Source organism: Loxodonta africana, chromosome 3 (assembly GCF_030014295.1).
Source record: "Loxodonta africana isolate mLoxAfr1 chromosome 3, mLoxAfr1.hap2, whole genome shotgun sequence".
Lineage (NCBI taxonomy): Eukaryota > Metazoa > Chordata > Mammalia > Proboscidea > Elephantidae > Loxodonta > Loxodonta africana.
In genome coordinates this window covers 43,730,874-43,758,685 of record NC_087344.1, presented here as the reverse complement: position 1 = coordinate 43,758,685, position 27,812 = coordinate 43,730,874, and the positions used below count along the sequence as shown (strand labels likewise).

Below are 27,812 nucleotides of genomic sequence, written 5' to 3'. Positions count from 1 at the left end.
CAGTTGATTCTGACTCATAACGACCCAAAGGACAGAGTAGAGCTGCCCCATAGGGTTCCCAAGGCTGGAATCTTTATGGAAGCAGACTGCCACATCTTTCTTCCACAGAGCAGTGGGCAGGTCCAAACCACAGAGCTTTTTCAGTTAGCAGCCGAAAGCTTGATCACTGAGCCATCAGAACTCATATGTTACCACAATAAAAAAATAATATATGCTCATTCGAGTATTGTTTGTAATAGCCAAAACCTGGAAACAATCCAAATGTCACAAAACAGTAGAATGGATACATATATTAACAATGGAATACTATATAGTAAAGAAAATTAATGAACTATAGCCACATGCAAGAATGTTACCACAATTTCGTGAGTTAGAGCCGCCTGCCACAAATAGCCAATTCTTGAGACGGGGTGAGGTGGGTAGCAAGAGCTTTATTAGATATACCGGTATGTGGAGACAGAGGGGAATGATCTTTTCCTAAAGTCGCCTGTCTCACCAGACTACCGATCAGCTCGAGTTTTTAAGGGAAAAGAGGCCATAAGTTTTAGGGACTTATGGAATGTGCACTCTCTTTCTTCTGTTTGGTTTCGGTGGTCGTATCTCAAACATGTTGATCTTTTCCTCCCATTATCCCATTGGCTGGGGGTGAGGGGTGGCTGGCGCCATCCTTCTTATTAGACAGGCTTAGATTGATATCACTTGCTTTGCACAGTCCTAGAGGAAACATTGGTTAACACTTAACCATTTGGGGAGCTAACATCAGGATCTTTCCCGGAGGCAGGGATGGGCTGGGGAGGGAAAGGAGAGAAAGAAGAAGGAAAAAAAGTTGGCTGAGGTACTGTTCAAGATGTGGCTCAGCAGCCTGTTTCAAGAATGTGGATGAATATTGCAAAAACAATATTGGGCAAAAGATGGAAGACACAAAAGGGAACATAAAATATGATTCCATTACATGAAACTCAATGACAGGCAAACTATAAGCAGTATGTATACGGGTGATTGAAAAAAAGCCGGGAGATTACTAAGGGAAAGAAAGGGACTTGGGGAGAGACTTCTGGTGTGCTGGCAATGTTATATTTCTTGCTCTGGATGGGTGTTTGCTTTATATTATTCATTCAAGTGTACATTTTATTTTATGCTCTTTTCAGTATACGTATTTCATAATATAGTTTTCTAAAAGGTGGATACACAAAGAGAATCTAGCCTTTCACGAATTAAATGCAAAATCAAACCTCAAGTATGCTGAAAAGTACAAAACACTGAAAGAAAGCTGGACAATGAAAAAGGAAAGCCAAAGAAAAATTGACATATTGGGATTACAGAGCTAGTGAAGAATATTGAATATACCACTGTTGGAAGAATGAATAAATCTGTCCAAAAAAAGTACAGCCAGAGCGCTCCTTAGAGGCAAGGGTGGCAAGACTTCATCTCATTTATTTTGGACATCTTATCAGGAGGGACCAGTTCCTGGAGAAGGACATCATGCTTGGTAGAGGGTCCGTGAAAGAGAGGAAGACCCTCAATGAGGTGGACTGACACAGGGGCTGCAGCAATAGGCTCAAACATACCGGACTGAGTAACGTTTTGCTCCATTGTACACAGGGTCACTGTGAGTGGGAACCAACTGGACAGCACCAAACAACAACAAATAAACAAGAAAGACTTCCATGTTCATGGATTGGAAGTCTAAATATTGTTAAGATGACAAGACTCCCTAAATTGCTCTAAGGATTTGGTGCAATCCCTACCAAAATCCCAGCTGGCTTTTTTGCAGAACTGACAGCTGACGCTAAAATTCCTACGTAAATGCAAGAGACCCAGAATAGCCAAAACAATTGAAAAAGAAGAGCCAAGTTGGAGGACTCACACTTCCCAATTTCAAAACTTCCACAAAGCTACGCTAGACGGTGTGGTACTGGTGTCAGGATAAATGTATATATCAGTGGAATAAAACTGGGAGTCCAGAAATGAACCCTTCAATTTAGGGTCAATTGATTTTCAACAAGAGTGCCAATACAATTCAACGGGGGAAAGAAAGAATCATCTTTTCAACAAATGGTGCTGGGACAACTGGATAGCCACATGCAAAAGAATGAAGTTGGACCCCTACCTGGCACCATATACAAAAATTAACTCAAAATGCATCAAAGACCTCAATGTGAGAGCTAAAACTATAAAATTCTTAGAGCCATTTCTCACCCACTAGGATCAAATAATAAAAAAGACAGATAATAAACGTTGCCAAGAGTGCAGAGAATGCGGAACCTTCATACGTTGCTGGTGGGAATGTAAAATGGTGCAGCCACTGTGGAAAACAGGTATTTCCTCAAAAAGTTAAATACAGAGTTATCATATGACCCAGCAACTCCACTGGTATGTATAGCGCAAGAGAATCGAAAACTTGCGTATAAATGTTCATAGCAGTGTTATTCATACCAGCCAAAAAAAGTGAAAACAACCCAAATTTCCATCAACTGGTGAATGGATAAATAAAATGTGGTGCATACGTACAATGGAGTATTAAAAAAAAAATGCAGTATTAGTCATCCATAAAAAGAAATGCAGTACTGATGCACGCTACAACACGGAAGAATGCTGAAAACATTATGCAAAGTAAAAGAAGTCAGACACAAAAGGCCACGCATTTTATGATTCCATTTATATGCAATGTCCAGAAGAGGCAAACGCATAGAGACAGAGAAGTAGACGTGTGGTCACGAGGGAAGCAGGAATGGTGATTGACTGCTAATGGCTACAGGGTTTCTTCTGGAGTGATGGAAATGTTCTAGAATTAGTGGTGATGGTCGCACAACCCTGCAAATATAGTAAAACCCGCTGAATTGTACACTTAAATCGGTGGATTTTATGGTATGTGAATTGTAGCGCAATAAAAAATATAAAACTAAAATAAACTGTAAATTGTGAACTAATAAATGTGTACTTATTTTTAAAAAATCAGATCTAATAATAAGAAAGTAGTATGCACTCTTTGGAAGAAAAATTGAAGCCCTCCCTTCCTAAGGTAACAGCCACCCTGAGATAAGCCTCTGCGAACGCGGCCATCCGGCTTAAGGAGTGAGGACCGCGCTCCCGGGGAATTTTCGGTACAGAAGGAAGAGGCGGCCACCCATCCAACACAACATACACTGATTTGGACGTTCCCGTTGCCGGACAGGAGCAGGGGTAGCGGGGACGCGACCGGACCTCGCCCTTGAGTCGCAGAGGCGGAGTGTGCGGCCCCCGGGGGAAGGGTGGTGGTGGGACGCGAGGGCGTGGGCAGGGCGTGAGGGCTGGACGTTAGCGTGTCGGGAGAGCCTGGGGTTGGGGATCTGGATTAAGACGTGGGGGGGCGTAGGTAGGGCTGGAAGGTGTGTGGGGGCGGGGCGGGGGCGGGGGACGCCGGCCGAGGGGCGGGGCCCGGGCCGGGAGGGGCGGGGCCCGGGCCGGGAGGGGCGGGGCCCGGGCCGGGAGGGGCGGGACGCAGGCGGGGCGGGCGCCGGGACGCGGGCCGCTGGCGCCCTGGTGCCCAGACTGCGGCGGCGGTGGCGGCCGTACAGGCGGCGCGGACTCTGTCCTCTCGGCACCGCGGCCCCTGCCCGCTCGGCTCCCGCCCGGCCATGCGGCCGCCCGCGCCGCCCACGGTGGTGATGCCGTCGGAGCGCGTCGTGGTGCTGCTCTCGTGCGCGCTTTCCGCGCTCGGCTCGGGCCTGCTGGTGGCCACGCACGCCCTGTGGCCGGACCTGCGCAGCCGGGCGCGGCGCTTGCTGCTCTTCCTGTCACTGGCCGACCTGCTCTCGGCCGCCTCCTACTTCTACGGGGTACTGCAGGACTTCTCGGGGCCCTCCTGGGACTGCGTGCTGCAGGGCGCGCTCTCCACCTTTGCCAACACCAGCTCCTTCTTCTGGACCGTGGCCATCGCCCTCTACCTGTACCTCAGCATCGTGCACGCTGCGCGCGGACCCCAGTACGACCACCTGTTCTGCACCTTCCACGTCGTCAGGTGGGTGGTGGCGGCGCTGCTTCTCCTTGAGTCCCCGGTCCTGGTGGACCCCCTGCCAGGCCCCTCCTGTGGCTTGCGCCTCCCGCCGACTGCCGCGTCTCCCCCAGACCAAAGGTGGCCCCGCCGAGGTTAGGCGCTCAGCGGCAGTGCCTGCTCCGTGCCCCTAGGGCAGCCCTGGGCGAGCGGCTCCCTGCCAGCCTTGCCCCGAACACCGCCGCAGAGGGCGCCCTTCTCTGCCTGCCCCATCCCTGAGCTTTCCGGAGCCAGGTGACCCCTCAGCTGAGCCCCCAGCAGGCGAGGGTCAGTGCTCGCTCTCGGAGCCCGGCCCGCGGAGTTGGCGAGGACACCTTGTGCCCTCTCTCCCGTGCTTCACTGCACTCCGGCCATCTCTGCTGCCCAATGGGAGACGCGCTGGTCCACAGGCTGGGAGGTGAGTAGGTGGCTGCCCCAGGCCATAGAGCCAGGCTCCCTATTCGGTGCCATCTCTCCAGCCCCTGCCACAGCGGGTGTGGCAGGTTCAGCCACTCCAAGGGCCGCAAGATGCAGCTCTTAAGCTGTGAAATGAGTTGGAATCGACCCCATGGCAGTGGGTAAGCTGTGACATATACAAGATTCTCTCTCTCTCTCTCTCTCTTTTTTAATTTTTCCTTTGTTCACCTCTAGACTTCATGCCTGGTCACTTTGTATTTCTGTTCTTGGTAATCTTGACTTCCTAGAATTCAGCAACTCTAAGACTGAGGTTAGTGGCAGAGGGCTGCTTTAGAAGAAGGCAGCAAGCTGGCTGGGGTCTCTCTGAGTGGAGGGAAAACCCAGCCCTGTCCTACCTGTGTGGCAGGTGAGACACCTCATCAGGGAGTCCTCACGGAAGAAGGTTGGCCCCTTCAGGATACCAAATTTCTGGCAACGATTATGGGTGATGGTGGCACAACATGGTTAATGTAATGGATATTGCTAAACTGTAAACCTGAAAAATGTGGAATCGGCAAACGTTGTGTTATGTGTGTGTGTGCATTTGTGTGTGTGTATCCATACATATATATATACAGCAATAAAAAGATGCCAAATTTCAAGATGCCAAAATCTCACGGTGTCTGTGCTGAACCACAGGCAGGAATCTTAGGACTCATTTGCCCCAGTTAAGAGCACTGACTACTGCTGTAATTATAGGTCCCTTCTATTAAAAACTTGAGTACTTTCCAAAGGACTGAAAGGACAGTCAGCACTTTGGTAGAGAGAGGTCACCTGGGTGACAACAGCAATGAGGTCGCAAGCTCATAAGAATCATTTGACCTCCAGCTCTTGGAGCTGCTGAACAGAGGCCAGCTGGTTCCTGGGAAACCGACTGACCTGCTTCTCCTCTCTTGAAGTCAACATGGCACTTTTGTGATTCTAGCAGTGCTGCAGATGCTGCAGGGGTCAACAGAAAGAGGGCTACCTTTCCCCTCTTTGCAGCATCCCACCTGACCGGATGCTGCCTCAAAGACTCATCCACGGCAGGGCTGGCGGGTGGGGGCTGGTGGGAATGGGTAGTGGGTAACCTGCGTGCACACCTGCGTGCACCTGTACTGGAGGAGTCCAGACTTGATCTTTTTCTTTTTACCAAGAATCTCTTCACTCTTGTCCCTTTTTAAAAAATTGGATACAATATGCTTTTTAGATGATCAAGAGAACCTGGCACAGCTACTTGTCCAAAAGGAAGACTATTAACAAACCTGAGTCAGGAGTTCTTCTGTTCCCTTCTTATCAAGTGCTCTTGGGAGATTTTCTGTTATGCATAGGAAAAGCCTCTCTCTTAGTTATCCAGTGCTGCTAATAATAGAAATCCCACAAACGAATGGCTTTAACAAAGAGAAATTTATTCTTTCACAGTTTAGAAGGCTAAGAGTCCAAATTCAGAGCGTCAGCTCCAGGGGAAGGCCTTCTCTCTCTGTCAGCTCTGAGGGAAGGTCCTTGTCATCAATCTTCCCCTGATCTAGGAGCTTCTCAGCACAGGATCCTGGGTTCAAAGAATGCTCTCCACTCCTGGCTCTTCTTGCGTGGTGGTAGGAGGTCCCTCTCCTCTCTGCTTGCTTCTCTGTTTTATATCTCAGAAGAGATTGACTCAAAATACAGCCTAATCCTGAAGATTGAGTCCTGCCTCATTAACATAACTGCCTCTGATCGTGCCTTATTAACATTACGGAGGTTAGGATTTACAACACATAAAATAATCACATCAGATTACAAAATGGTAGACAACCACACAATACTGGGAATCATGGCCTAGCCAAGTTGATATACATTTTTGGGGGGACACAATTTAATCCATAACATTTCATCCGTTGGCCTCTAAAAATTCATGTCCTTGTCACATGTAAAACACATTCACCCCATCGTTTCATCCCCAAAGCCTAAATCAAGTCCAAATTCCATCCTGGGGCAAAATTCCTTTTCATTTGTGAAATCTAGAATACAGGTTATCTGCTTCCAAAGTACAAGGGCTGGACAGGCACAAGGTAGACATTTCCATTACAAATGGGAGAAATTAGAGGGGAAGAAGAGATAATAGGCACCAAGCAAGTCAGCAGAACACATTATATTAGCTCTCAAGGCTTGAGAATAACTCTCTGTTCTCTGAGACCATTTAGGCAATGACCCTGTCCTCCAGACTCTGGATATTAGCCACATTCTCTGGATTCTGGGTAGAGACCCCTTGGCCCTGGGTTTCAGCCCCACCCTCTGTGCCTACTGAGACGGCAACTCTGTTCCCTCGGATTTGGGTGGCCCCAGTCTCCTAGTTCATCTGAGTGTCGACCCTACCCCCTGGGCCCAGCAGTCCCCGTTTTTCTGCCCCTTGGGCATGGAAGCCTCACCCCATCAGCTTTGGGCAGTGGATCTGGCCCTATCCCTCTGGCACTCGTGAACGGCAGCCCCACAGTGCAGAAATGAGTTGGTGAAGATCTGACTCTTTGAAACAGAGGAGGTCATGGCCCTACCCTTTGAGACCAAGGTAGCTCTGCTTCCTCTGCTCCTTGTCTCTTCATCTTATGCTTCTCAGTCCCTTGCCCTATCAGCCCCTTGTGCCCTCAGCCATTTGGGCCTCTTGGGCCCACCCAGCATCTGCCCTGCTCTGGCAAGTGTTCCAGAGCTCTGTAGCTCAACCCATTCAGCCAGTAAACCTCAGCCAGAAGGCACTCAGCTCTCTTCTTCCACAGATTGGCAAGCCTAGCTCTACTGATAAGTGCACAAGGCATCCCACTCAGCCAAGAAGCCTCTTGCCCAAAAGGAGTCAGAGCTCTTGCTCCCTGGGTCAGATCCTGCACCATTTAGTCTACTGGTCCTGCTGCTGCCGTTTCTCTGCTGTTGCTTCTCGCCATCTGCGTTGTCTTGATGTTACAGTTCTCCTCACTTCCTTCCAAGCCCTCATCAGAACTGTCTGATGTCCATAATTCCACCAATAGTCTATTCACGGCAGTCTAGGCTTTTGCTATTAGGTACCTTAAAGCTTTTCCAGCCTCTACCCATTCACATTTTCAAAACTGCTTCTACATTTTAGGTATCTATTAGAGCAGCACACCACTCTCCTGGTACCAAATTCTGTCTTAGTTATCTAGTGCCGCTATAACAGAAATACCACAAGTGGGTGGCTTTAACCAAAAAATTTATTCTTCCACAGTTTAGAAGGCTAGAAGTCCAAATTCAGGGTGTCAGCTCTAGGGGAAGGCTGTCTCCATTAGCTCTGGGGGAAGGCCCTTGTCATCAATATTCCCCTGGTCTAGGAGCTTCTCAGAGCAGGGACCCCAGATCCAAAGGATGTGCTCCATTCCTGGCTCTTCTTGTTTGGTGGTAGGGGGTCCCTCTCCTCTTTGCCTCTTTTATATCTCAAAAGAGATTGACTCAAGATACAACCTAATCCTGTAGATTGAATCCTGCCTCATTAACGTAACTACCTCTAATCCTGCCTCATTAACATCATACCAAAACAAAACCAAATCCATTGCTGTCGAGTGGATTGTGACTTCTAGCGACCCACTGCCGACCTTTTGGTTAGCAGCCAAGCTCTTAACCACTGCACCAGTAGGGCTCCATTAACATCACAGAGATTAGGATTTACAACACATAAGATAATTACATCAGGTCACTAAATGGTGGACAACCACACAATACTGGGAATCATGGCCTAGCCAAATTAATACACATTTTGAGGGGAGACAATTCAATCCGTAACAGCTTCCTTCTAGGAAAGTCTATGTATCCCTTTCTGGCCATGAAAAAGAATTGTTCGCCCTGTCTGTTGAATGTGATCCACCCAACTTCTTTTAAAAAAAAATTACCTGTATTTAAGCTAGGGAGTGTGTTTGACAATTCATTCCTCAGAGTTCTCTGTAAGAAGTCAGCACTCAGACTTCGCTGTTGTTGTTTTGTTGTCAGGTACTGTCAAGTCAATTTTCAACTCATAGTGAGCCCATGTGACAGAGTAGAACTGCCTTGTATGGTTTTCTAGACTGTTACCTTTATGGGAGCAGATCACCATGTCTTTCTCCTGTGGACCCGCTGGGTGGGTTCGAACCGCCAACCTTTTGGTTGGCAGCTGAGTGCTAAACCCAGACTTTGCTAGTCAAAGGGAATTGGGTAAGACCTGTATAACAAGTTCATTTGTTGACCTCATTGTTGTTAGTTGCCGTTGAGTCAATTCCAACGCATAGTGACTTCATGTGTTCAGAGTAGAACTGTTCCATAGGGCTTTCAAGGCTGTGACCTTTCGGAAGTAGATCACTAGGCCTATCTTCTGCGGTGCCGCTGGGTGGGTTTGAATTGCCAAACTTTTGGTTAATTAGCCCATCACTTAACCACTTGTGTCAGCTTCCCCAAATGTACTGCCAAAGATCTTGCAAAGGACTCACCAACATATTCCTTGGGAGTATTAATTAGTTTATTGTTAATGAAGGATCCGTTGGTGTGAGAAGTTCTGACTTTAGCCAGAAACTATATGATCTGTCCACTGTTTAGCCATTTTAAACCACTGAAAATCAATCCTCTTCTTTAAACCTTCCAGTATTAAAGTATTTTAAAGTATGACAAAATGAAAGGTTGTTATCTCTATTTTATAAAGAGTTTTTATGAGCTGATAAAAATAGTCGCAAAATATCCTGGTAAATAAGCAAAGGACATATTCAGAGAGAACAGTAAAAGCAGTTGATAAGTATATATGGGAAAAAGATTAAACCCTTTGCAGTTGAGTTGATCACAACTCATAGTGACCACAGGGCAGGGTAGAACTGCGCCATAGGGTTCCCAAGGCTGCAAATCTTTGCAGAAGCAGATTGTCACATCTGTCTCCCGTGGGGTGGCTGGTGGGTTCAAATCGCTGACCTTTCCGTTAGCAGCCGAACACTTAACCCCTGTGCCACCAGGGCTCCTTGGGGATAAGATTAGACTCATTAATACTGAAAAAACTACAGGTTATAACAATGAGGTACAATTTCCTCATTAAATTGGAAGAAAAAAAATTAGGCAGAATACTAATGTGCTAAATACCAGTGAAGCAGGTATTTTCCTGCATTATTATTTGCCATGTAAATCAGAATAATCCTTCTAGAAAGTATTTGGTTTAGACCCTTGATCCAGTAATCCTATTTCTGGGGATATAGTCTAAGGAGATAATCTAAACTGTGTACAAAGCTGTGTGTACAGAGCAGTTTGTGGTGGCTTCATTACAATATTAAGAATTTGGAAGCAACCCAAATGTCCAACAGGAAGGTAACAGTACGTTACAGCCCACTCCCTTGAGATGTTATGCATCTATTAAATACTGATTGTGAACACTATAAACCATGTTTTTAAAATGCTACAGTACAGTGTTAGGTAAAAAAAAAAAAAAGCCATCTGTAAAACTGATTACAACCATGTAGAAAGGAGAGAGAGTCTTGCGTACGCACAAGTTCCCATGGCTCCCTAAGGCCCTTCCTATTACACCATGCCCAGTTATGAAGGGTTCCATTTATGGCGATGTTTTTTTTCCTTATGGGAGAAGAAGGGAAGCTTAGACTTCGTCCTCAGGAAATTTCTATTTCGTCATGAGCTGCATCTGGCTCAATGGTTTGCAATGTGCCGACCCATTCGTTAAGCCCATCTGATCAACACAGTAACCTTATGAGATGGGTAGGGTAGTTACCCGACATTCATAGCCTCGAAGACTAGTTCTGAGAAGGGCCCTGACTTGTCCAAGGCCACACAGCTTAGCGGAAGGCTCAGGATTAGAACCCAGTGTTGACTGACTCTAAGTTCAATGCTCCTTTTGGAATTATATCTTGTCTCTTGGCCTTGACAAGAATTTTTTTATTGCGATATAATTTGACAATATTTTTAATTTTCCCAATTTCCCAAATGTTAACATTTTACCGCGTTAGCTTTACCTTCTCCCCCAATTTGTTTTCCTGAACTATCTGAGAGTTAAATTGCAGATATGATTCCCCCTTGCCCCTAAATACTTGAGTGTGTATTTCCAAGAGACTGTACCACATACACTTGCCAAAAGTAGGAAATTAACATTGAACAATACTCTTTGGACTTTATTGAGATTTAGTCAGTCATCTTAAAAAGTTTCTTATAGCAAAAGAAAATCCCAGCTCATGCCTTCAGTCTAGTTATTTTGTCTTTTTTGTGTTTCGTTTCTCTGATGTTTTGGAGAGTACAACTGGGTCTAGTTATTTTGTAGAACGTCCCTCAGTTTGGATTTGTCCAGTGTTTTCTTGTGGATTCAGGTTATGTATTCTTGGTAAGAATAGCATGTCATGTTCTTGCTGTTCCATGGGTCAGGTAGCAGGACACTTTGATTTGTTCTATTACTGGTAACGTTAACTTTGAGCACTTGGTTAACGGGATGATTGCCAGGTTGCCCCACTGTAAAGTTACTATTTTTTCCTTTTGTAATGAATAGGTATCTTGTTGAGAGATATTTGAGACTATATAAATATCCTGTTGCTGCTGTTGTTGTTGTTAGGTGCCACCCAGTAGACTTCGTCTCATAGTCATCCCATATGACAGAATAGAATCGCCCAGAAGGGTTTTCTTGGCTATAATCTTTATGGAAACAGATCCTTCTCAAGCTTTACCTGCAAGGATTTTTAGCACCAATTGATTTTGACAGCATTTGGAAGTGGATTTTTTTTTCTTTTTTTTGGTTTTTATTGCCTTTTAAGATCGTGTGGAAGAGCGCTTGTGGCGCAGTGGGTAAGTGCTCGGCTGCTGACATGTCAGCGGTTTGAGCTCACCAGCCCCTTTGTGGGAGAAAGATGTGGCAGTCTGCTTCTGTAAAGATTTATAGCCTTGGAAACCCTATGGGGGCAGTTCTACCCTGTCCTTTAGGGTCTCTATGAATTAGACTGGATGGCAGTAAGATTGGTTTTGGAAGGTTGTGTGAAAACATTCAGCGTTCAAGGGAAAGCAGTGTACTTAGGTAGTCCCTTTACCACATCTTAGCTATTGAGGTAGCATAGCATAGATCTCCAAGGAGTTTTGGTGGTGCAAGGGTTAAGCGCTCCACTGCTAACTGAAAGGTTGGTGATTTGAACCCACCCAGCGGCTCAGCTGGAGAAAGACATGTTGACCTGCTTTTTATAAAGATCACACCCATCTCTGTGGGGAGTTGTTGGGTAAACCCAGGCTGCCACTATTCTGGGGACAGGTCATTAAACAAATGCCAGGGAATTCAGGCCTCGGAGAACCGTGTGCTCACTGGTGGCTAATCCCGTGTGGTACTTCTAGTTTCAGTTCTCTGGAAGAGAATTAAATACCTGCAGGGAGTGGAAAGTTCCCATGAAGAGGAAAGGGGAAATGTGGGCTTTGGAAGGGAAAGTTCTCTAAGCCAAAACCAGAGTGCCCGCGGGGCTGGTGACAAGACCTCAGGGCAGAGCTGGGCCATCTTGGACACGGCCCGAGCAGGCGGTGGCTGAATGAGGGATGAATGCAGCTGCTGCAGGAACGGCACCCCACGGCTGTCAGTGCTCTTCTGGTTGTCAGCTGCCCCGAGTCAGCCCTGACTTGTGGCGACCCTGAGCACACAGAAAGAACAAAACGCTGCCCAGTCCTGCACCATCCCCATGTTCGGTTGCAGGTTGGATCCTTGTGATCCCTAGGGTTTTCATGGGCCGATTTTTCAGAAATAGATCACCAGACCTTTCTTCCTAGTGTATCTTAGTCCGGAGACTGTTGGAACCTGTTCATCATTACAGCAGCACACAGACCCCCACCGGCAGACGGCTGGTGGCCGCGCATGAGGTGCACCGTTTGGAAATTGAACCCTTGTTTCTCGTGTGGAAGGCGAGAATTCTACCACTGACCCGCCGCTCCCCTGAGGGCAAACTTAGACACTGCCAGAACCTGGGTGGGTGGGAAGGGCATCTCTGAGTGATTGCGGGTTGGCCTCCTGATGCCCACGAGAGCCAGGCCACAGAAGCGGGTACCAGGTGTGAGCGTGTCTTTTTGCACATCCTCCCCCCTTCTGCAGCCAATACTGTGCTGTGACCCCCTGGCCTGGCCCAGTGGCTGACTCCTTGACCTTCTCCCACATCCACATCCCATCCCTCTGCCCCACACACTTGACAATGAGTGCCCATTGTTCCGGGGAAGGACCCTCCAGGCTGCCCTGTGCCTTGTGATCCCTTGCAAACTGCAGCTGGATTCTCCTCTGGGCCCTTCCGGGTCCTGCTTTCCGAAGAGTTCTCTCAATTGACACATTGTTGCAGGATAGTTTTGTGCTCAAAGCGCATTTTGAGTTATGTTAACGTTCAAGGCTTTCAACAGGCCACAGTCCGCAGACCAGCACAGAAAGGGGGAAGGCCTCTTTGTTTTATCCCCCAGCAGGTGCCAACCCCAAAAGATCTGGAGGAAAAGTGAGGTCCTTGGGGAGAGAAAAAGTACAGGAATCCAGTGTCAGGGCAAATGACAGTAGCCCCGTACCTCCAGACCCTTTGTGCGGATGACATCTGATGGCTGAGCGTGGCCGGGGAAAGGTGGCAAAAGCTCTTTGAAAATCAGTTGATGGCTTCATAGTGAATCTCTCCCGTTTGTGCATGATGTGTAATGTCCCCCTAATGCTAACTGGTGGGTGAGGTTCCGGGAACACATGACACAAGATCCCCAGCTGGGCAGAGCTGGACGCACCGAGGGATCCATCTCCATGGGAAGGTGTTGGCTAAGCCCAGAGTGCAGCTATTCTGGGGACAGGTCACTGGTCAAATGCCGGGGAATTCAGGCTTCAGAGAATGGCGTGCTCGCCTGTGGCTCATCCTACGTGGGTACTTCTAGTTTCAGTTCTCTGAAGGAGAATTAAAAACCAAAGAAGCCGCGTTCCAAGAAGCATGGAGCTCCTGACATCTGAATGGCTCTTTGTCAGCTTACCCTTCCCCTAAGCTTACCAGCACTCCAGCACCTCAACCCCAGTTCTGCCAGACTGGGTGCAGTGGGGGTTGGGGTGGGAACTTTTTGATTCATCCGTTTGCCTCTGGGAGGATTTTTGATCCCCTGCCCTGGAGCACTCCACTCCCCGCCCCCCCATTATATATATATATATATATATATATTTTATAGGAAGCCTCTTGGGGGAGGGCACGGACATGGGAGGTTGACCCCAGTTTCTGGGCAAACACAAGTCAGAAACTAGGCCCAGGCAGCTCCAAGAGAAGCAAGAGTACCCCTTCCAACTGAGGGGTTCTTTTCGGGGTGTGGCGCTCCCACTTCCTCCAGCTAAGCAGCCCTTGCTGTGGCTTTTCCCTCAGTCTCTGAGTCAAAGGCTTGGAGAGGCGGGGCCTCCTGGGTTACCTGCTTTAGCCCACGTCACTGCAGCCCAACCACCTTTCTCAGAGCCCCTGTACCTAGTCACCTGGCCTCTTGAGGAAGCTTCCACTGGCAGTCCTGAGCATTTTAGGATCCAGCAGGACTCCTCCAACATCCCTAAGTGAGGCAAATGGTTTGCACTGGACTGCTTACCTAAAGGGTGACGATTTGAACCCACCCAGCGGTACTGTGGGAGAAAAACCTGGCGATCTGCTTCTGTAAAGATTTCAGCCAAGAAAATCCCACGGAGCAGTTCTCTGTAACACATGGAGTCACCATGAGTCAGAATCGACTTAGCAGCAACTAACAACAACCATGACAACAGGGTGCCTCCTGACCTTTCTTCCAGCCACCTAACCCCCTTTTTAAAATTTTTTTTTGTTGTGCTTTAAGTGAAAGCTTACAAATCAAGTCAGTCTCTTATACAAAAATTTATATACACCTTGCTATGTAATCCTAGTTGCTCACCCCCTAATGATATAGCACTCTCCTCCTCTCTACCCATGTCCATTCAGCCAGCTTCTGTCCCCCTCTGCCTTCTCATCTCAGCTCCAGGCAGGAGCTGCCCGCATACTCTCATGTGTCTACTTGAGCCAAGAAGCTCACTCCTCACCAGTATCCTTTTCTGTCTTATACTCCAGTCCAATCCCTGTCTGAAGAATTGGCTTTGGGAATGATTCCAGTCTTGGGCTAACAGAAGGTTTGGGGACCATGACTTCTGGGGTCCTTCTAGTCTCAGTCAGACCATTAAGTCTGGTCTTTTTATGAGAATTTGAGGTCTGCATCCCACTGTTCTGCTACTCCATCAGGGATTCTCTGCTGTGTTCCCTGTCAGGGCAGATATCAGTTGTAGCCAGGCACCATCTAGTTCTTCTGGTCTCAGGCTGATGTAGTCTCTGGTTTATGTGGCCCTTTCTGCCTCTTGGGCTCATAACTACCTTATGTCTTTGGTCTTCTTCGTTCTCCTTTACTCCAGGTGGGTTGAGAACAATTGATGCATCTTAGATGGCCACTTACTAGCGTTTAAGACCCCAGATGCCACTCACCAAAGTGGGAGGCAGAATATTTTCTTTAATAGATTTTATTATGCCAATTGACCTAGATGTCCCCTGAAACCATGGTCTCCAGACCCCTGCCCCTGCTACTCTGGTCTTCGAAGCATTCGGTTTATTCAGGAAACTGCTTTTGGTTTGGTCCAGTTGTGCTGACCTCTCCTGTATTGTGTGTTGTCTTTTAATGGGACCTCTTTAAGACTTGACACATTGGAGGGTAGCTCCCCAGGTGACTTGCCCTGGTACCAGTCTGCCAGTCTCAGGGTTAGAGTGTGGTCGCAGGTGTCCACCTGGAGGCAGGCAGGACGAACTGTTGGTGGTTCTCAACTACCCACATCTGGGCATCCCAGCATCAGGGCGCCCCCACAATGCCCCTCGGACCACAAGAGCTTCTAGGTTGTCATCAGCTATATCCCTTAGTCTTTTTCACGTGGGCTCTTAATAAGCTATATCTTACTTGTTCTGACTTTAGTTTTTGCTTGGTGGTCTTTTTTTTTTTGGAGGGAAAAGAAGCGTTAGGTGGTATATGTCAGAAAGTTGAAGTATATACTTTTGGAAAGTAGGAATTATGTCACACATGTCTTTGTGGAGTGCTTGCCATATTAACACCATTTACCCCTTAGGGAGGAGGCCCTGGGTGGCGCAAACGGTTAAGCGCTAGGCTTCTAACCAAAAGGTTGGCAGTTCAAACCCACCCAGAGGTGCCTTGGAACAAAGCCCTGGCAATCTGTCTGCTTCCAAAAGGCCATAGCTATGAAAACCCTATGGCACACAGTTCTACTCTGCAGCACATAGTGTCGCCATGAGTTGGAGTTGACTCCACAGCAATGGGTTTGGCTTTTTTGGTTTTTACCCTGCGGAGTGGAGGCAGTGGTGGAATTCACACCTTCCATGCGGGAGACCCAGGGTTGATTCCTGGCCAGTGCATCTCATGTACGGCCACCACCCACCCGACTATCAGTGAAGGCTTGTGTGTGGCTACGATGCTGTATGTTTTCAGCGGCGCTTCCAGACTAAGACAGACTAGGAAAAAAAGCCTAGCGATCTACTTCCAAAATTCAGCCATTAAAAACACAACGGTCTAATTCTCACTGATCGTGGGGATGGCGCAACACCTGGCAGCTTTTTGTTCCATTATGCATGGGGTTGACATGGGTCCAGGGATGACTACGGCAGGTAACAACAACCCCTCGGGGTGACAACCTGGCCAGAGAACAGGTTCCTCTTATTCCTCTGATGCTACCAAGAATACTGACTTTCTCTTCAACCTGTAGGCTCAGAACCTGGGGCACCTTCAGCTCCTTATCCTTTACTTCCCCTGTCCAGTGGGGTGCTGAAGCCAACTTGCAAGACACTATTGTTAAATTTTTGGAAATTTTGTGAGTTAATTGTTAAACATAACCATTATTAAAAATTACATTATTTATAAGCCCCTTGCTGTCGAGTTGATTCCAATGCAAAGTGACCCTATGGGACAGAGTAGAACTGGTTAGCAGCTGACCCTTAACTACTATACCACCAGGGTAAATTATATTTTTTTTAAAAAGTAATAAATACTAAAAAAAGAGGTTATTTACATCTGGGGAGTTCTACTCTGTCCTATTATAGGGCCGCTATGAGTCGGAATCAGCTTGATGGCAGTGGGTTTGGTTTTTCCGGTTATTGCGTCTGCATGGTGGAAATACGGTAGAATGGTGTCCTACTGCACATCTATTCCCAACTATGTATGTTGGTGGCTTGAAATCAGCCATGGTGGGAGTATTTACACCATGGAAATTGGCAGATACTATAAATCAGGGTTTGATGTAATGTTTTGTTGATTGTATAGAGCAGCGTTCAGCAAACTTACTGTAAAGGTCCAAAGAGTAAACATTTTCAGCTTTGTGGTCCATACAATCTTTGTCACAGCTACTCAGCTCTGCCGTTGTAGCACAAAAGCAGCTATGTTGTTGTTGTCAAGTCAGCCTCTGACTCATGGCAACCCCATGTGTTCCAGAGCAGAGCTGCTCCATAGGGTTTTCTTGGCTGTAATCTTTATGGAAGCAGATTGCCAGAACTTTTCTTCTGTGGAGCTGCTGGGTGGGTTCAAACCACTAACCTTTTGGATAGCAGCCAATTGCAAACTACTTATGCCATACAGGCTCCTTCAAAGCCATAAACCAAACCCAAACCTGTTGCTATCAAGTTGATTCTGACTCATAGTGACCCTGTGGAACCCATTGGAGCAGAGTAGAACTGCTCTGTAGGGTTTCCAAGGCTATAAATCTTTATGGAAGCAGACTGCCACATCTTTCTCCCACAGAGCAGCTGATGGGTTCAAACTGCTGCCCTTTCGAGTTACTAGCCAAGCTCTTAACCACTGTGCCACCAGGGCTCCTAGACAATATGTAAATGAACAAATGTGGCTGTGTTCTGTCAGTGTTCCAATAAAACTTTATTTAAAAAAAAAAACAGACCTTGGGCCAGATTTGGTGTGAGGGCTATCTATAGTTTACCGGACCTCTGGTCTAGACTTAAGAAAGCAATGGAGAACATGCTTAAAAATACAGATAAAATTTAAAAGCATTACTTTTAAGTTACATCTCTGAACTTAAGCAGGGATGACAGCCATGTTGGGGTAGGAAACCAGGTGGAAAGGTATGTAAGTGGGAGGTGGTGAGAAGAGGCAGTATCATAGGGCAGAACGAATTCAGTAAATATGCTTCCGGTGTTTGAAAGCTATTATCAGCTTCAGCACAAAAGTTGTCCATGTCACTGACGAACGAAGGAGGTTCCAGCATACATCTTGTCCTCTATGCCTTCCTTATTTCACTTTCATCTTTCCTGTTAAGGTAAACAAAAACGTCAGCCAACAATCATCTGTAGAACTTTCAATTGCTAATTTCAACCATAGGCTGGCTTTAGATACCAGAGATCATCAAAAATCATGGGAAGCACTCAATAAGAATCAACTGGCCATATGGAATTTACAATAAGGAGTATTGTGTGTTTTAGTCTTATTTGTAAAGTGTGTGTTACACATCCTTTCTATCAGTAAAATGTATAATAAACTTCTATTGTATGTACGTGTGTATGTACGCAAATACATACATATGTGCGTACATACACACATGCATATATACATCTTCTTTCTGGAGAGCCTGTAACTCATGCATACATTGCTGGTCCTATTTATAAGTCCCGAGTCTGGTCGATCCTGCTTTACGGGATTATGAGAGCATTCCTCCCACCCCATTCCCACCAGCTTTGTGATTCTGGCTCTTCTCACCACCTCCCACTTAAATACCTCCCACCAGGCTTCCAGCCCCAAGGTGGCTGCCATCAGTGCCCAAGTTCAAACAACAACTCCCTGCTGATCAAGCTCACATTCTTTTTATTTTTTTTAACTCCTCTAAAACGTTCACTCCATTAGATAATCTGACAATTTTGTCTTTTTTTTTTTTAATTGATGGTGAAAATATACCCAACAAACCCTTCACTGATTGAACAATTTCCCCATGTCTAATTCAGTGACATTGATTACATTCTTCATGTTGCACAACCTTTGTCACTATCCTTTTCTGAAGTATTCCACCACCATTAACATAAACTCACTGCCCCCTGTCTTAGTTATCTAGTGCTGCTATAACAGAAAGACCACAAAGGAGTGGCTCTACGAAATAGAAATTTATTTTCTTACAGTGAGAGGCTAGAAGTCTGAATTCGGAGCATTGGCTCTAGGGAAAAGCTTTCTCTCTCTGTCCACTCTGGAGGAAGTCCTTGTTCCTCCCCAGTCTGCGAGTGGCTTGGCATCTGTCTTCCCCCTTCTCTGCTTTTATATCTCAAAAGAGATGAATTTAAGACACACCCTATACTAATACTGCGTCATTAACATAACAAAGAAAACCCATTCCCAAATGGAATTATAACCTCAGGTATAGGAGTTAGGATTTAAAACACATATTTTGGGGGAACACAATTCAATACATAACACCCCCTAAGTTTTTTCCCTTCCTTCCCACCCCGGTAACAACTAATAATTTTTGGTTTCTATAAAAACAAAAAAACCCACTGCCATCGAGTCGATTCCGACTCATAGCAACCCTATAAGGACAGAGTAGAACTGCCCCATAGAGTTTCCAAGGAGTGCCTGACAGATTTGAACTGCTGATCTCTTGATCAGCTGCCGTAGCACTTAACCACTATACCATTAGGGTTTCCATATATTTGCTTATTTCATGTAAGTGAGATCCTACAGTATTTGTCCTTTTGCGACTGGCTTATTTCGCTCAGGATGATGTTTTCTAGGTTCATCCATATTGTGGCATGTATCAAGACACCATTTCTCTTTATGGCTGTGTAATATTCCATTGGAGCCGTGGTGGTGCAGTGGTTAAGAACTACAGCTGCTAACCAAAAGATCGGCATTTGGAATTCACCAGTCGCTCCTTGGAAACCATGTGGGGTGGTTCTACTCTATCCATTCGTCTGTGGGTAGACATTTCGGTTGTTTCTGCCTTTTGACTATTGTGAAAAGTGCTGCAGTGAGCATTGGTGTAAGGCCCAAACGCACATTCTTGACCTTTCAACGCTCTCTGTCTGCTCGTTATTTTTTTCTGGCCATTTCCTACACAATGCAGAGGAAATATGTTTCTTTAGTACTACAAGCCTGAAGTTATAAAGTGTGGGGCTGTGTTTCCTGTAGGGGCAATCAGAATGCTGAGGAAGGGGGAAGGAAGGAATTCGGGGACTACTGTGAGTGGTGCTCCTCCCACCAGCCTTGCCCAGCTGTGTTCTCCCTCCCAGCCTGCAGGGGGTGCTGTACTCATCGCGAGAGTCAGCTCCATCCTCGCTTTCTTCACATGCGGCGCTTCACCCCTTCCCGGAATTTCCTGGAGGAATCTTGTAAGCCCTCAAGCAACGAGAAATGACACACAGCTCTAGGATTGCCGTTTCAGCCCTTTGAAAACCTCGTGCTTGCTCTTCAATACTTGTCTTGCAGTGGGTATTTGAGGCGTGAATCGGGGACGCTGCCTCTGTCACTTGATCCAGACTTCTTTCTTTTATTCCTTTGTTCATTTATTCATTCAGCGGGCCCTCTTTTTGCCCCTACCACGTGCCAGGCACTGTTCTAGATGCCGGAGATTGAGGAAGAACCATCTGGGCCTTTGCCCTCCCAGAGCTCATGTTGTTGTTGCCAGGTGCTGTCGAGTTGATTCTGACTCTCAGCAACCTCGTACGGCAGAGTCGAATTGCCTACATAGGGTTTTCCCGCTGTAATCTTTATGGAAACAGATTGAGTGGTCTTTCTCTCACAGAGCCACTGGGCAGGTTCGAACCGCTATCTTTTTGGTAAGCAGTCAAGCACTTAACCGTTTGTGCCACCAGGGCTCCTAGCTGTGGCATATCCCGGGTCAGCATGAGTTTTCAAAATAACTAGTTGCTTTTTTTTTTTTGAGTATGAGTCAGAATTGACTCGATGACATCGGGTTTGGTTTTTTGTTTTTTGATTGAGTAGATTCCGACTCTGGTGACCCCATGCGTGTCAGAGTAGAACTGTGCCCTGTAGGGTTTTCAATGGCTGGTTTTTCAGAAGTAGATCACCAGGCATTTCTCCCAAGACACCTCTGGGTGGACTTGAACCTCTAACTTTTCAGTTAGCAGCCCTTTATTAAAATGAAACAGTTTGACAATATGTTATATTAACTTATCAAATAGATAACTTTGCACAGAACAAGCATTTAAAGTAGACAAACTCCTGAGTGTAACCTGGTACCTTCCTCATGATCCTTTCACTTTTGTGTTTCTTTCCCACTTCTGTGCCTTTATGACTTCAAAGAGGACAAGTTGCTTCCTACATCCGGGCTGTTGAGGAGCAGCCGCTGAGATGTGGCTTCTCCTTGCACTCCTGAGTGTCCTTGCAGAGGGGAGAGAGGAACGTCAAACATAGCCCTGGGTTCTAGAAGCTTCATACGCTTTGTAAGATGGTCTCCTTTTCATTGTCCTCCCACCTTCTACCCTCCACCAGTCCTGCAGCACTTGGGAGGGTCTTATCAAAACACAGTACTTCACCTAGCCCAGTCTGGTGATTAACATGGAGAATTGATCTTGTTCTTCTACACCGTTCTGTAAGAATGAGCCAATATTTCATAACACAGAGCTCCCAGACTATAAACAGGAGCTGACCTACGTACCTTATTGCTGATATGACAGTTGGATTCCTGATTACATACTGCTTGGTTCTCCGGGACACTGACCTCTGTATGACGTAGGCAAACCAACTGCTGTGGACCCCATTCTGACTCATGGCGACCCCCTGTGTGTCAGAGTAGAGCTGTGCTCCATAGGATTTTCAGTGACTGAATATTTGGAAGCAGACCTTCAGGTCTTCCTTCCGAGGTGCCTCCAGGTGGACTGGAACCTCTGTTTTGGTTAGCAGACGAGAGCATGAACCGTTTGGACCGCCCAAGGACTCATGACATAGTCACTTGTGTCCTCTTCCTGGAGGCAGAAATGCACAGAGGCCTCCCGTAGTGTTGGTGCCTCTACTGTGTCCTGAATCTTGGGGCATCAAGACACCCTCTCTAATAACAACGGTTGTAATAGTAGTGACACCTGCATATTTGACAGGCTTACTGGACATGGGTCTGTGCACTGCACGTGTGTTAACTCATTAACCTCAGAATGACCCATGGAGATTCTCTGTGATAGGTACTGTTATCCTCATCATGCCTTGAGGTTGACTAACTTGCCCAGCTGGGGCAGAGTTTAGATTTGGACCCAGCAATCCAAGCTCTTACCTGTTCCTCTATAGCCTCTCACAGGAGCCCAACAGAGCAGTGTCTGTCCCCCCTGGCCAGTTTAAGCTGTTTTGTAAGGAGGAGACTCATGGCAACCCCTGGCACAGAGGAACAAAATGCTGCCTGGTCCCATGCCATCCCCATGACTGGTTGCAGATTGGACCATTTGTGATCCATAGGGTTTTCATTGGCTGATTTTTGGAAGTAGAGCACCAGGCCTTTCTTCCGAGTCCATCTTAGTCTAGAAGCTCTGCTGACACCTGTTCAGAATGATAGCAACAACCAAGCCTCCCCTGACAGACAGGTAGTAGCTGTACAGCAGGTGCATTGGCCAAGAATCAAACCTGGGTCTTCCACATGGAAGGTGAGATTCTACCACTGAAGCACCCCATTGTGGGACATTGTCCTTGGGTGGTGCAAACAGTTAACATGCTTGGCTGCTAACCAAAAGGTTAGAGGTTTGAGCCCACCCAGAGGTGCTTTGGAGCCCTGGTGGTCTAGTGGTTAAGACCTCGGCTGCTACCCAGAAGGCCAGCAGTTGGAATCCTCCACCCACTCCTTGGAAACCCTATAGGAGAGTTCTACTCTATCCTATAGGGTGGCTATGAGTTGGAATCGACTCAATGGCAGTGGTTTTTAGAGGTGTTTTGGAAGAAAGGCCTGTTGATCTACTTCTAAAAAGTCAGCCACTGAAACCCCTATGGAGCACAGTTCTACTCTGATGTACATGGGGTCACCATGAATTAGAATTGACTCGATAGCCGCTGGTACTAGGTAAGGAGGGGAGTGGTGCAGGGACCATTGAGAAGGGGCCCAGGCTTGGACCTAATCCTGGCTGTGGGGTCGTGGGGTGGGAGTGCCAGAAAGCTGAGCCCAGGACTGCCCTCGGAGGGGGCTGAGGGGACCCTTTCCTGAGCTTTATGCTTTTGGCCCTTACCAGCTACACCTGCTCCCCGTAGGATCAGTAGTCCTCAGGGCTGAGGGGATGAGCCCACCCAAAGCCCACGATCCCTCTCCTAGATCATGCTGCAGGTGCTTGGAATCCCCTACCCAAACCACCTGAGCCACCAGTGTGTGCATCCCTAGGCCTGGGGCTGGCCAGCGGGGCTGGCTGTCCATGGGATGTGGATGAGTGGGTGTGCAGGCTGGTGTTTACCTGCTCGTGCCGGTGCACGGGCCCCTGGGCTGTGGTGGGAGCCAGGCAGCCCTGTGCACACACTCCAGTGTGAACCTCTGAGGAGTCGTGGAACTCTAAGTTAGAACCAGGCCTCCTGGGGGTTGTGACAGTGTCCAGACAGGAGGCCAGGACCCCCGAGTTCCCTTACTGGACACTGGTAGAGTGGGCGTGGCAAGTCTTGGGCACAGCTGAGCTGGGACCAGGTGACATGAGTCTCCTTTGCTCCACCTTCCTGAGTCAGTGGGTTGAGGATATCTGCCTCTTTTTATTTTCTAGGGACATTGTCTGATCTGGGCTTTGGAGGGAATGGCTCTCCCTCTCTAAAGAGTATCACTAGTGGTTTCTGCCCTTGCTGGTTTTTTGCTAGGTCCCTGTGTGGTGCAAACGGTTTGCACTGAACTATTAACCATTGATGGTTCTAACCCACCGAGCAGCACAGTGCAAGAAAGTCCTGGTGATCTGCTTCCATAAAGATCACCGCCTTGAAACCCTATGGAGCATAGTTCTATCCTGTAACACCTGGGGTCACTGTGAGCTGGAATCGATTTGATAACATTGTGTTCGGTTTGGGGTTATTTTATTTTTTTATTTTGCTAGAAGCCTTAGCCTGGCCTCAGTGCTCCCTTTTGCTTGTATTCCTCAGCTGGGGGGTTCCTCTGGCCATCACTGTGGCCGCCGTCTCGCTGAAGAAGATTGGCTACGATGCCTCGGATGTTTCTGTGGGTTGGTGCTGGATTGACCTGGAGGCTGAGGACCGCGCCTTGTGGATGCTGCTGACTGGGAAGCTGTGGGAGCTACTGGCCTACGTCACACTGCCTGTGATCTACATCCTCATCAAGAAGCACATTAACAGGGCGGTAGGTGTGCCATGGCAGCCCTGGGGAACCCACAGAGGTGCAGGGTCGGCCACCCTAGAGGACAGGCCGTGTCTGTGGGGACAGAACTAGTAACAGGCCAGAGTGACTACATACTTTATTACACAGGTTGTCTCATTTGCTCACAGCCCTCTCAGGAGCCGGGTCCTGTTATCCCTCTATTTGTAGATGGGGAAATTGAAGCTTACAGGGATTAAGGGGCCTGCCCAGACGGTACTGGGTGTTTGGGTTTCCAGACTCAAGCAGCTCCCCAGAAGTGAGCTGCTCTCAGACTCTGTGCCCTCGGCCACAGCCCTCTACTGCCTCCTGGTGGACAGACTGCAGCACATACTTAAACTTGAAAGGAATTTAGATGAAAGGTGAGAATGTATCCCAAAATTGACCTGAGATACCCCTGAGAAGGAAGGACTGTGGAATTTATCAGCGATGCAAATAACTCACCTATTTACCCTTGGCCATTAACATTACATAATAAATGGTAGGGAGTCCCTGGGTGGTGCAAACAGTTACTGCACTAAGCTGTTAACAGAAAGGCTAGAGGTCTGAGCTCGGAGGTGCCTCAGAAGAAAGGCCTGGCAATCTACTTCCGAAAAACAGCCACTGAAAACCAACCTCATGGAGCACAATTCTACTCTGACACATGAGGTCGCCATGAGTTGGAATTGCCTCAGTGGCAACTGGTTTTTAATAAGTGGTAGACTTTTCAGGCACCCAGGAATTCATAGATCCATAGGCTGGGCTGCCAGGAAGTCTAAGAAAGAGTGGTTTTCCTCTTATAATTTGGCCAGATTGTTCCTTGTTCTGCCAGCTCTGCCGATGTAACCTGGGCTTCCTTCTAGTCACAGGCAAACTACTACCCAAAAGGCCTTTGATGAATCCACCCACTGATCCACCTGGCCACGCAGCTGATACATTTTTATTGAGTGTCTTCTGCATACAAAAGCACAGTGTGTGTTTACCATGGAGTCAGATGTGGGTCCCGCCCTCCCGGAGAGAGGCAGATGGCGAAAGGAATTATAAGAAAAGACAAAAGGTAGCAGGTGCCTGGTCAGAGAGGTTCAGATGGGATGCCCTGAATGAGGCTTGCAAGCTCAGCTCTGCAGGCTTGCTGGTGAGCTCCCCTGAGTTTCTATTGCCACCTGAGTCTGCAGAGGCTGAAACTGTAGAAAGGTATGTCCGGTCTTTCAGGGTGTACTTTTGGCTCTGCAGCTGTTCCTGAGTTCAGAGGATGCTCCCTCCAGCAGCTGTCTGTGCCGTCAGGACACCTCGTCCCCTCCCTGTGCTTCTCCAGGCGGGAGTCCCGGTTCTCTTTTGACACGGAAATGAACTGATCCCCCCCCCAGCCCTGCAGCCCTCTTCTAGCTGGGTGGAGTTGCTGCTCTAGTGTCCATCAGGACTTATACTCGGTCTGCAATTACTCTTGTCTTCTGGCACATTTTCCCTGATGGCCTGGGACACAGTGCCCATCCCTGCTCCTCCTGCTTTCTACTGCCCAGGGAAGGATCCAGGCTCCTGGGAGCTCTGCCAGGCTCTGTCCAGGACTGCCCCCTCGAAGTACCCTTATGTATCTTCTTTTTCGCCCCAGTCCCCACAGGGTGGGAAGCTGGGGGACTGTGCCTGTCAGGCTGACCCCTGCATGTGGGAATGGACCCCCTGTTACAGCTCTGCAAGAAAAACAAGGCCTAGTGGGGAGGGAGGGAGCCTGGATGGCACAACGGTTAAGCGCTCAGCTGCTAACCAAAAGCTTGGTGGTTTGAGCCCACCAGCTGCTCTGTGGGAAAAAGAGTTGGCAGCCTGCCTCCCTAAAGATTACAGCCTAGAAAACCCTATGGGGAAGATCTACTCTGTCACATGGGGTCACTGTGAGTTGAAATCAACTCGACAGTACCCAACAACACCAGCAGGCAGGGAGGTAAGAATGTACATGCTGTTCCCTGCCTCTTGCTGGAAGGAGAGCTAAAAATAAAGGAGCTGGGAGCAGGCTGGAAACCCTGGTGGCGTAGTGGTTAAGTGCTACGGCTGCTAACCAAAGGGTCAGCAGTTTGAATCCGCCAGGCACCCCTTGGAAACTCTATGGGGCAGTTCTACCCTGTCCTGTAGGGTCACTATGAATCGGAATCAACTCGACGGCACTGGGTTTGGTTTTTTTTTTTTTTGGTTTGGGAGCAGGCTTTGCTCTGAAGAGTGACCCAGCAGCCCAAGCTAGTGCCAGCTCCCCCGCCCCCACCAGCTCTGAAAGGGACTGGGGGACAGGGGCATCAGCTCTCTGGGCTGCTGCAAGAGGCCCTGAGGAGGGGCAGGTGCTCTGAGCAGGTGTGTCATGTCTCAGAAGCTTGGGTGCTCAGGGGTGCCAAGGCATCTGGTTCATTCGGACACCAAGTGTCAGCTGAACGACTTGGGGTCCTCCCCACCTGGACTTCAATGTCTGGGACACATGTACCAGGCTGAAAAATACATCTTTGTTATGAGTTGTTTCATGTGTTTGTAAAAATCCAGGTGCTTCCTCCTTCCTCTTGCTGAAGGACTTGCCCAGGAGCAGGAGAAGGCCAAGGCTGATGGTGCTCCCCTTTGGCAGCAGAGTTCTCTACACAGCTGTTGACTGAGCCCCTCCTGTGGGGCAGACTGTTCTGGGGATTGGGAGCCCAACAGGCCCTTATCCTAGGGAGCTTGTATTCTGGAGGAGGGCAATTGTATGCACTAAGCATGATAAACAGGCACAGAAGACAGAGTATAATCAAGGATGGTAAGAACTGTGTAAAACAAACCCAATACAGAGCCGGGCACAGGGATGTGATTGTCTGGGAACCGCCTCGTCGTTTAAATAGGGCTGTCGAGGTAGCCCTCATTGAGAAGGCGATGTTTGAGCAAAGACTTGGGGGCGAGGCAGTGAGCAGTGTAGATGAATGTGGAAGGGCATTGTAGGTAGAGGGAACAGCCGGTGCAAAGGTCCTGAGGCATGTTTAGAGAGTAACGAGGAGGCCAGTGTGGCTGGAGTAAAGACAGGCAGAACAGCAGGAATGAGGTCAGAGCTAGAGTGAGGTTGGCCCCTATGGGATCTTGTAAGGAATGTGGAAAACAGGAGCCTTTGAAGGGTCCTGCATGGAGGACTAATTTGGTCCGACTTAATTTTTAAAGGAACCATGCTGCTTCTGGACTGAGAATAGGCCAGTAAGGAAGAGATTCAGGGCTGGTAAGGGTGAGGCAGGGAGACCAGTTAAGAAGAAATTGCAGTGACCCAGAGAAGTGGTGATGGTGGCATGGACCCGGGTGGTGACATAGACAAGAGTGTCCCAATTCTGGGTCTGATTTGAAGGTAGCCGCCAGCACACATGCCTGTAGGTTGGATGTGGGCTGTGAGAAAGAAGAGAAGCATCAAAGATGACTCCTGAGTTTGTTGCCCAGGCAACTGGAAGGGTGGAGTTCCCATTCACTGAGACCGGGAAGGTGTAGTGGGCTTAGGGTCAAGGTCAGGTGCTTGGTTATGGACATGGGAAAGGTAGGACATCCTTGCGGCATCCTCGTGGAGATGTGGGTGGGCAAGGTGTCTATGAGTCAGGAGCCCAGGGGTAGCGTCTGGGCTGGAGACCTGAATTGGGACTTACCAGTGTGCAGATGGGAAAGGCATGGGTGCATCCTTGAGATTCATTCGGTGCGTCCCCTTCTTGGGCCATGTCAAGGGCCAGAGAACAGCTGGGTGCCCGGGTGCATGTGGCTAGGGCCACCTTCTGTCCACTCAGGCCTGCCCTTGTCCCCCTGCACAGCACGCGGCGCTCTCCGAGTACCGGCCTATCCTCTCCGACGCACACCGCAGGCAGCGCTGCACCTCTGTGGCTGATAAGAAACTGGTCCTCATCCCACTCATCTTCATCTGCCTGCGGGTCTGGAGCACCGTGCGGTTCATCCTGACACTGTGCGGTTCCCCAGCTGTGAGCACACCAGTGCTGGTCGTTCTGCATGTAGGTCTGCCTTCCTGGCCCTGCTGTACTGTGGTATTGGCAGCAGTGGGGTGCTACGCCCCAACGAGCCGGCTTACATGGTGCTGGAGAGTGGTCAGCTCTGCTGTGCCCTCCCACCCTGCGAAGACAGTGAAGCGTGCGCTTACGGCATCTCTAG

At 48.2% G+C, this 27,812-nt stretch overlaps 1 protein-coding gene across 4 annotated transcripts in view; it reads left to right on the top strand.

Moving 5' to 3' along the window:
* The first annotated feature begins 3,617 nt into the window (after positions 1-3,617).
* Positions 3,618-27,812, top strand: part of GPR157 (G protein-coupled receptor 157) — a 41,615-nt gene continuing 17,420 nt past the window's right edge. For 3 of the 4 annotated variants that reach the window (XR_010321282.1, XR_010321281.1, XM_064281223.1), the window contains exons 1-3: positions 3,618-4,000; positions 23,468-23,681; positions 27,461-27,655. Coding sequence is in view for 2 of the 4 variants with exons in the window: in XM_064281223.1 (XP_064137293.1) it covers positions 3,618-4,000; positions 23,468-23,681; positions 27,461-27,655 (792 nt within the window). In the remaining 2 variants the exon portion in view is untranslated. The remainder of the gene's footprint in view (positions 4,001-23,467; positions 23,682-27,460; positions 27,656-27,812) is intronic. The other variant, XM_064281224.1, reaches the window with a different exon arrangement.